At 41.0% G+C, this 12,975-nt stretch overlaps 1 protein-coding gene across 1 annotated transcript in view; it reads right to left on the bottom strand.

Moving 5' to 3' along the window:
• Positions 1–1,124: 1,124 nt before the first annotated feature.
• The window catches only part of RSBN1 (round spermatid basic protein 1), a 40,623-nt gene continuing 28,772 nt past the window's right edge, over positions 1,125–12,975 (bottom strand). Inside the window, exons 3-7 of the mRNA XM_008171655.4 lie at positions 9,139–9,276; positions 8,413–8,555; positions 5,809–5,976; positions 4,641–4,749; positions 1,125–3,720 (exon numbers count right to left, since the gene is read on the bottom strand). Of these exons, the coding sequence (XP_008169877.1) occupies positions 3,250–3,720; positions 4,641–4,749; positions 5,809–5,976; positions 8,413–8,555; positions 9,139–9,276 (1,029 nt within the window). The 3' untranslated portion in view covers positions 1,125–3,249. The remainder of the gene's footprint in view (positions 3,721–4,640; positions 4,750–5,808; positions 5,977–8,412; positions 8,556–9,138; positions 9,277–12,975) is intronic.

Genomic DNA, 12,975 nt, shown 5'->3' with positions numbered 1-12,975 from the left:
TTGTAGTGATGACCAGTTTAGAGTACTGCACATCTGAAGGTATTATTCCAACTGTAATTCACTGATTTCAGAACTATAGATACAATCTAATGGGCACCAGATTTAGCCATTGATTTTATAAGCAATTCTTTCCATACCTATATTTAGAGATGAGCTGGAAGAATCAAGTTTGGAAGAAGTGTGGTAATTTTGGATTTTGCAAATGTTTCAAAAGTTGCATCAGTACAGTATTTCTCAAACTGGGGCCGCCGCTTGTGTAGGGAAAGCCCCTGGCGGGCCAGGCCGGGCCGGTTTGTTTACCTGCCCCGTCCTCAGGTTCGGCCGATCGCGGCTCCCACTGGCCGCGGTTCACTGCTCCAGGCCAATGGGGACTGCTGGAAGCAGCGCAGGCCAAAGAATGTACTGGCCACAGCTTCCAGCAGCCCCCATTGGCCTGGAGCGGCGAACCGCGGCCAGTGGGAGCCGCGATCTGCTGGACCTGCGGACGGGGCAGGTAAACAAACTGGCCCAGCCCGCCAGGGGCTTTCCCTACACAAGCGGCGGCCCCAGTTTGAGAAACACTGCATTACTATTTCATTAAAGGATTAAAATTTGTACAGGCAAAATTAAGAACAAAGTTATAAAATTGAAAGCTTCATGAAATTTTATCTGAAACAAACATCTATTAATCTCTACCTCAGGCTTACAACATCAAAATAATAGCAACATCATCCAAATCATTCGATGACTAATTTATAATGAAGAGGAGGACATCAACTTGACTTTACGTTTTGAACTAGTAAACTAAGTGAGTAAAAGGAAAGTATGGTACAGTGGTTAAAGGCATTCAGTCCACAGAAGTAAAAGAGTGAGAAGCTTTTTCTTGATACTTTAGAAAGAATAGATTATTTCACACAAGTAGGATACTGTTTGAAAACAGTGTGAAGCACTCTGCTGGTCTACTGTATGCATTAGTTTAAAAGCATGCTATTTAATATAGTTTACAGAGAGAGACTTCCAATACACATTTCCAAATTATATGTCTCTCTTTTCATTTTATTTCAAGCTCTAAAGGAATACAAATAAAAAATAATGGTGCATAGTGCGTCTTAAATTGTGAACCTTTGTAGCCTAAGTATGTTCAATTTTTGCATTTTAAGATATACGGGGAGAATTGGTTTTATAAAGGGATGAATAGCTTTTCCTTCAATTGTAAGGTCTTTGAAGATATGTCAGTTCCTGAGTGATTATACACAGTGCTGACTGTCAAGGGACAATCACCTTATTAGTTAGCAATGACTTAGAGATGATGATACCATCTTTGACATGGCCAATGAATACCACATGGGAGAAGGGAAATGAGCACTTGGAAGACAAGCAGAGTGAGTTAAAAAAGAAATGGAAAATAACACTAACATGATATTAACCAGCGTGAACATGAAAGAGGCACTGAAACCAATATTGCCTGTGAAGAATTTTACTTTGCACAACCCATTAAAGCTCTATAAAATTCTTCTCAACAAAAAAGTGGGAAAAATGCCAGAGAACAGAGGGCCTGTTTCTGAACCAGCTTTGATCATTTAGAATTTTTGCTAAAATTAAATTATACCCCTGCATGAATCATATTACTTTTCATAAAAGCTTTCCATTCTAACACCTTATTTACACAGATTACTAAACAAGTCACCACCACTTCAATCTGTAAATTAGTCTGAAATATTTTCTAATTTGTCTTCATTTTTGTACTGAAGATAATACGTACATATACATATATAAGGAGTAATACAGATTCTAACTAATCACTGCAGTATTTTCTGATGATTATTTTGCTATCAGTTTAAAATTGTGACCTCTATATTGAGGTGCTAAGATGCATATAAGTCTACACAAAACAATATTGCACAAAGTAATATTTATAATAACAGATTAACATATTTCAGAACCTTTTTAAAGAGAAGATTCATAATTGATATTTAAAAGATGCACCCAGAACTAATAACACAGCATCTTTTCTTTTCCTTATTCTAATATAGTGTTAGAAATCTCTCTCCTACCCCAGTGAGAATTAGAACAATGAAGTTGTCTGGGGACAGCTTCAGTGGCACCAAAATCAAGTTTGTATCCTAGGTGTGGGGGGAACTCTTCTTTCTGATGACTAGAAAAGACAGTTGTTATATAAGTGGTGAGTGAAAGTCAAATACAGATCACACAAACATCCAGAAATATCATAAGACTATAAAAAGAACTATGTCAGCAGATGACACTCAACATATTAGCTTGTGTCACTGATTTTGCAAACACAGCACCAGGGTACCCAAGAGCTACAAGTGGAAACAGCAACCCAATGCCATAATATTTTATTTTGAAATAGCAATACAGAACTTCAGAGAATAAGGACAACCAATATAAATTGGTTATCACTGACCCAACTCTATTAGATTAAGTGCATCAGTACCAGGGAGAGGATGTTTTCCATCAGATGCTTATTGTGAATTTATCAAAACAAGCTGCCAAGATTGTTAGTATTTTAATGCTTTAAAGTGCTCAGACAAGAATGCAGTTACCTCCATGAGACTGCCTTTTAAAAAAAAAAAAATTAACACTAGAATTAGTCGTGTTCAGGAAAGATGTATTTAGGAAGCAAAATCCTCACATCAAACATTACAAGCAGTACTATGGAAAGTGTTGTGTCTAAGTGATTACATTTCAATGGGATAAGATGTCACACTTCACCTTTTTATGAACTGTTTAACAATTAAAAATTAAAAGATCTATACATCTAGTAATTTGAGTATCCACCACGAATTTAAGAACAGACAGACCAAAACATCACTGATCATCAAAAGTGCTGTGCTTTCTCTTTGATTTTAGCAATTAAAATCAGATGGGAGAGTCTTCTACAGAAGTCGTCCTTTTATGGTGAAGGCTAAATTAAAATTAAGTAGGGGAATTAGATTTACCAAGATAGTTCTGTGATTTTTAGCGCCTGGAGGAATTCCATTCTGATTTTGATGAGAAGATATTGAATTATTACCTCATTAAACAGAAAGAAGTGGTAGACCACTATTACATGCTGTACTATGGGAGTAAAATACAACTTGATCTTTTGCATAATCTGTGTAAAAAAGATATGCTTGACATTTTGGAATGTCACCTTTCTTTATAGAATTATAGGCAAGATTTCTCCAATAAAACATAAGCAAGTTATAAAACTATAACTTCACATCAAAATTTTAAAAAGTTGTTAAAAAATGTTTGACTATGTACATATCACACAGAAGAGTCTGTGTGATCCTGTGGATTATGTTGCTGATCAGATTCTAGTTTAAGAACTGGAAGAGGCTGGGCCACCTGATCTGGTTGCAGAACGAGTCCCGATATTGATGAAATTAAGGAGGAGGAGGATGGTGCCCCTGTTGTAAGCTGCATTTCTACACCTGGTTCCTCAGACTCTGTTTTTACACTCACACATTGGGGTTCACCTTCTGACTCTGTCTTTTCAGGGATATTACTGTTCATGTTTGAATTGCTTTCTGCATTTTGAGAAGACTGCCCCACAGGATGGTACTGTTTGAGCCTTATATGCCAGGCTAAACTGCAGACCGCTGACACTGTTTTGAACTGATGAATGACATTTCTAGGGATGAAGTAGATGTCATTGTCACACAGCTGGATTCTAGCATAGCGAATGCCTTCCCGTCTCATTTGGTTTAGCTTGGCTTCATCCACCCATTGAACACACTGAGGGGAAGAAAGGGGAAAGTTACTGCTAAGCTGTATGCAGGGCCCACAGCTGGGCATCCACTTAGATAGAAGAGTGCACTTTCAGTCCAGCAACCCATTTGATTGTGACTACTCTTTAAAGAATACAACTTCAGTTAAGAAGCAACTTGCAGCAAGAATAAATCTTTAATGTTTCATTATGAAGTGCTGTGTGCACCTATGAGGTAACAAATAATGACCCATTGCCACAGCATTATGGTGTCACAGGCAGGTCTTAAAACTAGAATTAGAGCTTCAGTAAGAAGCTTTTGACCTGGCATTACCAGACAGAGCTGGGTGTGGTTGGTCTGGTACTAGGAGACCAAAACTCCAACTCTTTAGCAACAAATTGGGGGGAAGGGGGGAAGAGAAGGGGGAAGAGTTAGAGGCATGTGTGCACAGTAAATCCTTACCCAGTTTAGAATTATTTCTGTAGCACACACCATAGCTTAGACATTTCACAATATTACTGTTTTGCAGGAGCCCAGCTACTCAAGAGGCTCCAATGCTTTGTGGTGCCAGACAGACATGGTTTATGCCAGAAGGAGTCTGAAGCAAGTGGGGGGAGGGGGAATGGAAACCGAAATTATGTGAAATTCCTGTAACCCATACTCAAGCCTTCTTGGTTCTTTGTCTCATGAAGAAAGGAGCTTTGTGACACTTGGTCATGCTAGGATCAAAACCCATGACCCTCATGTGATGAGCCTACCACCACTAAAACAAGAATTAGAGATAAATAGCTCTAGTCACAAGCCTAGAACCACGTCTGAGACATCCACTATTTATACCTTTATTTCAAACATTTGACTAACACTAATTTTTAAAAAATCCATAAATATGCTGCTTTTGAAGCCATTTCCAAAATGCTGGAAATAAGTTGCAACTAGGGAACACAGTACCTGTGACACTGGAGGTTCATGCAAGTCTAACTGAAGTCTCTGTACCACATCAGTGAAGTCTTCAGCATGGAAACAAACCACATCTTTGGTTATTCGAGGTTGGACACTCCTAGAGATGAAGATTGTCAAGACTGAGTTTTAAAGAATTTGTGGTTACAGCTCTGGAAAGCAAGAGTTACCATAAAGAAAATACCTATTATATAGTTTTCTACTGGGTAATAAGTCTCTCAGCATCACAACTAGTACAATAACATTAGTGTATGCATATTCTTTAGACTCCACAGATCCTACCTCATTTCCTGAATTGCTTCATTTTATCTTTGACTTGAACTTTACATAGCAAAAGAGACTGCATTAGGACTCCAGGGGGCTAGGTTCAATTCCAAACTCTGCCACAGACTTCCTGTGTGACTTCTGAAAAGTCACTCTGCCTCAATTCTCCTATTTTATAATTGGGCTAATATCTATATTTTAAAGGAATATTGGAAAGAAAAATTTGTAAGACACTCAGATACAATGGTGATGGGGACCATAGAAGTAGATATTGCTTGTTCAATGGATTTGAAATATAGGGCAAGGGAAACATTGGCACTGCTTATTTATCTGAATCTTGGCCAATATTGTTGCTGATGACACTGTTCCTGCTGTCCAATTTCTACTGTAATTGCTACAGACAACATTACCAACTCAAAGCTTGTGATTTCTTCCCAGGACTTAGTTACCAGCAATGCCCTGGATCCAGGAGGTGGAAAAATATTGTCGGTACCATCACAAATGAACAATTGACCTGACAATATTCTGTTTATGGAATTGAACTTACATTATAATCAGTTAGGAGATGAAGGAAAAGACATGCAGGACGCACCAGATACAGTGGCCTACACTGCATATCACGCAAGCTCTCTGCAAACTACTCCATGTTAACACAGTTTTTGCGCTGGACTCAGGAGGGAGAAGGAAGTAGGGGTAAAAGTTGCCAGAGATATGTATTTACTAGATTATGTTTTACAGACTTTACACAGCATTTGAATAGTCACAAGTCATTTGGTTTTAAACAATTTATACAACTAGGCTGCTATTCAACCGACACTTCACATTTTCTTCCTTTTATAAAGGGAAGTCAGTCTCAAATCCAACTGGAGTGGTTACAAAATTCAGTCACACTTACCATTCACCAAACTGTACAGCTTTCAGCACTCCTACAGCAGCTGTACTCTGCCAATCAAACCCCTGACCTACATGATCAGCATGGGCTCTTGTTCGGTCTTCAAAGAGAACTTCACGGGGCTCACTGGTCCGAGGTAGGTATTGGAGGTTTTTTATTTCGTTCATTGATCTATAAAGTGGGGTGAAGAGAGGAGGAAAAAGGATATTCCAGACTACTCAGAGACGAGATGAATGGTACAGCTTTCTTATCTGTAAATGTACTAAGGTAATTTTGAAGAAATATTGCTAGTGTCCTGTAGCATTCAAAATCCAAGAACAAAAATGCTCCCTTTGCTTTTGCTATATGTATTACGTATCAAATTGGTATTCAAAGATTTAAGTATAGTTAGTGCTGCAGCTCTGTCATGGCATTTTTTTAAATCAAAAAGTCACAGAGCAGTCATGGTAAATTTAGTAAGAGTCATGGATTTAGTGACTGCTCTGAGATTTTTGATAAAAGATACCCTGACAAATGAAGGGGCCCCAACCACCTCCAGCAGCACCCTCCAACCAAGAACTGCAGCCCTCATCCCAGCCTGGTGCGGAGGGGAGGACTGGGGTGGGGAGATGGGACTGGAGAGTGAGCCACCCTGTACTCATCCCAAGCAGCAGCAACTCCTGTATCTCTGAGGGCTGGGCCCCAGGATTGACAGGGAGCCTGCCCCACACTCACCTCATGCCTAGGCTTTGGTGGCTCCTGTGCCGGGTAGGGCTGAGCCTGGCTCCCCGCTCTGGGCATTGCGAGTTGTTATGCCAGGTCGCAGTGCCACTCAGGTTTTACCCACCTCCCATCCCTACCACGACGGAGGGATGGCTGGACCCAACCTGAGCGATTCTATGACCCCGTGCAGCCGATTGCAACGTCTGGAGCTGGGAGCCACGGCCAGCCCTGCAGGATATGAGCTGCTGGTATGGAGTGAATCACAGACATAAACAAAAAAAACCCAACAACAAATGGGAAAATCATGCTATACGTGACTTGTGTCCTGCTGTTACAATTCTATACCTCTAACGAGTCTAGATAGATTTAATCCAGATTGAGGAAAAGACAACAATTAAAAAGTACATTAGGTATACTATATATTTGGAAAAATGTGAACTCTTTAGTCAACCTCTGAACAGTCATATTGGGATGTTTTATTATCCTTTGAACTACAAGAATTGTGCCATACTTAAAAATTTCAATTTAAAATATAGACCCTTAAAATATTAAGTTATCTAGAGAGAACATATTGGGTTTTCTGCTTAAAGCTGTGATGAAAACATGATTCCAATTATTTCTCTCCCCAAGATTGGTTGCACAAAACACTCCCAAGGAAAACTGAAGGTAAATTTGCCTCTTGGATTTCAAGCAGATTGTGGGAGGTAGATGTTAATGGTTTTATTCAGAATTTGACAGATTACAGTTTTAGAGATTAAAATAAAAAGCAATTTAAACAAAATTAACACTACTAACAATTCATTTATAACTGCAGAGTTAGATTGTCTAGTTGGAGTTTCCTTGGACTCTAGAGGATGGAAGGCTTTGTCAAAGCAATTTAACTACAGCTGTGTGGTTTATCAAAGTGTTAGACAAAAAACTGTCATTGGCAAGAGCAATTTTAAAGATTCACAATCAAAGCTTTTTTTTATTTTTATTTTTTTAAGAGGACAAGAATATTTCTCTAAAACATTCTCTTTGGCAAAAAAATTATAGCCTTCATTTCCCCACACAATTACAAATAATGACATAATTTTGTGTTTCTGGCTTCAGCACAGTGCTGAAAATGTTTGTCATTTGCTACTGTAAAACAGTAAAGGGAAGTAAGCAGTTATAGTGAGATGGTACCCTCAAATAGTAACCTTTTAAAAAAATTATTGGAATAATGGATTTAGTTTTGTGTTTTAGATATAGTGGAAAACAAAGCCAGAGAATAGACCTTACCAATGCAAGATTTCAATGAGGGCAGCTGAGGAGATTTAAGTAGTTAAGAGAACATTCCTCTGGAATACAGCATTTCTTGAGAAGGCAACCCATACCAAGACTACTTAAATAACCAGCATTAGGACCAGCCTTTAATGCAGTGTAGGGACTTCTGCACTGTGTTGGAGAAGTACACCAAATATTAGCTTTTTCACAGACAGAAGGAGGAAGCAGACAACAGGGGATGGATCACTTAATGATTGCCTGTTCCGTTCATTCCCTCTGAAGCACCTGGCATTGACCACTGTTGGAAAACAGAATACTGGTCTAGATGGACCACTGATCTGACCCAGTATGGCCATTCTTATGTTCAGGAACCCAAGAGATCTGTCAAACAGGCAATACATAATGCTGTCAACCTCGAGGAAACCTTAAACTCAAGTGCACTTACCTGGAACACAGACATTATGTTAGTTTGGCTTAAATAACTGGACTGCTTGCTTCTAAAGCAAAAGGAATGAAGTCACATAGGAAATTTAAGAAAGCCATAAAGTTTATCTTTGAAAGACTAATTTCACACACAATAAGGACAAACATTAAGACCTTAGGATAGTACTTTATCTAGCTGTGATTTTCTTTTCTATTAAAGGAAAATAATGTTACCGGCGCCGTTTGAATGGTGATTTTGGCATATCTGCTGTCGGGATCATCTGTTCTCCTGGTCTCACCCACATTATGGGGCCATCATCACTTTGTGACCTGCACTGAAGCTGGAGGCTAGAAAGAGTGCCCCAGGGCAAAGTCATCTAAAAGCAGGAACACAAAAAGCTATGTCAAATGGATAACAGTTAAAATTTTGATAAGCACTGGCTCAAGTTCATTACCAAGAGAACTATATAGAAACCAAACCTTATTCTTAGAGATGAAACAACGTATTCCACCAGCAATATAGTTAACTTATTCAGCTTTTAGAGAGTGGGCCATTGTGAAACAGACATGCAACAAGAGCCCAATAATTTCTCCAGTTAAATAACTGATTGCTGTAGCCTCTAAATTAATTTCCTTTCAGGTTTCAGAGTAGCAGCCGTGTTAGTCTGTATCCGCAAAAAGAACGTGTGGCTAGAGACTAACAAATTTATTAGAGCATAAGCTTACGTGGGCTACAGCCCACTTCTTCGGATGCATATAATCTCCTTCCAGTATTTACTTCTTTGAACAGAGGGTAGATTTTATCAGCATCCTCAGTAAGGTAGTTCATCACCATCTGAATGGAGAAGCTGTACCTAAATTCTCTCATTATTTAGCAACTTGAAGTTGTAAATTCAAAGTGTTAAGACATTTATGCTTGATAATAATTTAAACAAAACACTACAACAGTATAATGCTCACTCTCAGAAATGGAGATTCCTCCAACATATCAAGAAATTCTGGGAAGTAGTCACCAACTTCTTCATCTACTGCTCCAACAAGACTTATCTGCCGCATCGGACCTGCTCTGTAGGTTCCACAGCAGTATGTTCTATTAACCTGAGCGTGGTCAGAAACAGAAAAGACACAATGAGACACATTATTCCATGACAGGAATTAAAGTTTATTAAATCAGTGTTTCAGACTGCAATGTAGTTTACATTCAAATCCAGGACTTCTTTACATACGTGAGAGCAGTTAGTATCTTTAGAGTACATGAAGAAGCGGTTCAATGCAATACACACTGAGCATGAGCACTTCAAGGGGCAAGAGGAAAAAAAGAATTTGACTCCAAAAGGAATAGTGCTAGGTAGCATACCGATAAACATTATGTTGTTTTCTTAGCTGAACAGCACCAAGTCATTAATTTAAAACAGATTTAAAAAGCCACTGTAGCCAGCACAAAGAATGCTGTATTTCATAAAAATGCCTTGTCATATTTTCTATCAATAAAAATTGATCACAAACATAAATAATTGCTTTGAGATTAGGTTAGTTACTGCCTTCAACTGTATTTGTATACACCAGAATACATCTTTGAAGTTATCAATAAAGCGTTAAATGAAGTTCAGAGGATTTAAGAGCAGTATATTTTACATTGCTAGTAAGAAGCTTTGTTTTCTTTCTCCACAAATGATAATATGTGACTAAAATGTAATGTCATTAAAAAAAACACATTCTGCAATACCAGAATTAAAAGCAGATAATGAGCAAGCAGATTCACTCATGTTCTTGCATTTTGCTCATGCAAAGCAAACACTCAAACTGGATGCTAATGGGGAGCATGGACTCAGCGGTTGCACCCAAAATATTCCTCTCTTCTTGGGGTAGATGAATTCGATTTCAAAACTGGTGTTGGCCAAAAGAAGAGATGCATTCCCATTAATTGAGTGGCTGTGAAGCAGGAACTGGACATGTGCCTAATACTGCCAAACATTCATGCTGTCAGTAGATGTGAGACCACTTCAGCTTTCAGTGGCATGGGAAAAGATGGCTGAACACAGCAGCTGAGCACCCAGAGAAGTGGGTGGAGAAGGAGTTTAGAGCTCTTCTCGCCACACACACCCCACAGGAGTGCAGAAGAAAGGGAGCTCCACTGTGCCTCTCACACACTCATTTAGCCACCCCCAACACCCAGTGTCAGGGCTCTGTCATACATCGAGACTGCTTGTTCTCAATTCCCCACCCGGGGTTTTGAGGGTGAGACTGTGGGCTGCACTGATGGTGTCTATTCCGCACTCCCCACCCTGATCTCAGTGCTTGTGGCATTCACAACACATGCCCACTCTCAGCTCTCAGGGACTTAGCGATGTGTCTGTGGTATGAACCGAACAACCCCTCTTCTTTCGTCTCAGGGCTAGTCACCTGAGTCATGCCCATTCTCAGCTCCCATACAGTCTTAGTGATGGTTGCCGGTAATATGGGCCCAGACCCGGTCTCAGCTCCCCTCTGGCTCAGCACTTAGGTAATAATCAGTGTTACCAGAACCTCACTCATTGGAAGAACAATGGGATCCCCTAAACCTGAGGTAGGTGCTTAGGCTCCCTCTTCAATGAATGAGGAGAGACATGCGCCTAAGAATGGGATCCCCAAAAGCCAGCATGCGAGGCAGGGAGCCACCTACGCTAGCCACTGGGAGAGGCTACCAAGGGGGCAGTTAAGCCCGGCCTTTCACAGAGTTTGAGCCCTATCGCTGCATGCGATCCACATGAGCTTGTCAAGTTCCTGCCCAAAGCCATACAAAACCAGTGGGGGGAAGGAGGCAGCAACCTGCTCTCTGCTCCTTATCCCACTGATTAGGGTCCTCAGCTGGGATGTGGGAGACCCTATGTCACTTCCCCCATCTGCTTGATGAGACGGTAATTAAAAAGGGGGTCTGGCGTCTCTCAAGTGAGTGCCTTAATTGCGAAGCTAAAGGGTAGTCTGGTGTGGGCTGCTCTTAGTGACAACGTTCCACTTCAATTAAACATTAATTGGGCCACAGACACTGTAAGACTCAGCCTGTAGGCCACTGGTTTGGGGCTTCTCCCAGACTATTGCAGAGTCTGGTTCAATTCCCCTTCTGCTTGATGAAAAGAGGTTTGAGTAGTGATCTCCTACCTCACCAGTGACTGGCCTAACTGCTGGAGTATACATTATTCTGCTGTGTGGCTTCCTCAGTCTTTTCTCTTGAAGCTGGTCCACTTTATTAACTATGAATTGGGCCAAAACAAGGATCAGGATTAATCTTTAATTCCTGGAGACTACAGGCCAAGCCTGAAGGGTTGGCAACCATATCCTCTTGCTGTGGGGAAGGACTGTGCACAGCAAGCTTCTTTACTCTTGAAGCTGTTTCACTTTAACTCTTACTTAGGCCAAAGCAGTGTTGCTCTGTAAGATGCCTTCTTAGAGCCCCATGATTAGTGTACTCTAGTATTGGAGATGCTGGTTCAATTCCCCCCTTGGACTGAGAAGAGATGTGAGCAGAAATTGCCTCTCCTCTTGACACTTGTCCACTTTAATTAACTATTAAATGCACAAATCAAAACTCCCTACTATGAAGCCCTGAATAGCCTGGTTTGGGCCCTACCTAAGGTGTTGGAGAGTATGGTTCAAATCCTACTCCTGCTTTCTGAGAAGAGGGGGTTTCAGCTCTTGCCGCTTGAAGCTGGTCCATTTTAATTAACTAGGCATCAGGCCACTCTCTGAGCTAGGGTCACTCTATAGTCCAGTGGTTTTGCTGCTTGTCTCAGCAATTGGAGATGCTGGTTCAAATCCTTCCTTTAACTGATTCAAAAGGATTTGGAGAAGGCTGTCCTGCCTCCCAGGAGGGAAGTGGGAGGTTCCTGTTTAGGTCCCGTTTCGCTTGCAGGAGGCCCTTGTCTTTCTGGAAACAGAAGGGGGTTTGAACAGAGATCGCTCACTTCATAGGTGTGGTGGGAGTGGGTCTGGGAGAAGAGAGGGGTGGTGGCTGGGGGTGTCAGGTGGGGGGTGGGGCTGGGAGGCAGGAGGTGGGAGAGCCTTGGTCCAACCCCTTGCAGAGGAGGGGTTGGACCCAGGGTCTCCCACCACCCAGGTGGGTAGCCTAGCCATGGGGGACAAAAGAGTGATTTGTTTTTTAATGTAGCTCAAGGAATATTTAAATAAAACAGCCCCACAGGCAGCTGATATGTGTTATAAATCTCTTACCCTCAGCCAGGATTGAACCAGGGTCTCTAACATCCCCTGCAACAGCCCCAACCACTACACCACAGAAGGAAGCTCTTCTGGGAGCTGTCCTTTGGCCCAATTCATAGTTAATTAAAGTGGAAGCATTTCAAGAGAAAAGGGTATTTCTCACAAGGCAGAGGGAGGAATTGAACCAAAATCCCCCCCGTGGAGTACTCTAACCACTGTACCACAGGGGTGTCTCAAACTAGGCTTGGCCCAGTTAATAGTTAATTAAAACAATTTCAAGAGGAAAAAGCTCATCCAACTCCCTGCCCCAGAGCAGGAGGAATTGACCCACAGCCTCGGGTAGTACCCAAATCCCCCTATCATTGAGGACTTCTTACACTTGACTTCTGCTTTGGCTGTTAATAGTTAATTAAAGTGGAACAGCTTCAAGAGGCAAGACCAAGACAGCCCCATCTTAGAATAACTCATAGCCCTGTCGTTAGGGCACCTACTTGAGAGGTATGCAATCACTGCTCAAATCCCTTCTCATCAAACAGAATCATAGGACTGGAAGTCTAAGTAACTTTTAACTTGTTCTTTTCCTATTTTAGCCTGTGATCCTAC

The sequence above is a fragment of the Chrysemys picta genome, chromosome 4, assembly GCF_011386835.1.
Source record: "Chrysemys picta bellii isolate R12L10 chromosome 4, ASM1138683v2, whole genome shotgun sequence".
NCBI classification, from domain to species: domain Eukaryota; kingdom Metazoa; phylum Chordata; order Testudines; family Emydidae; genus Chrysemys; species Chrysemys picta.
The sequence above is the reverse complement of the archived record's forward strand: the minus strand, read 5'-3'. Positions and strand labels throughout refer to the sequence as shown.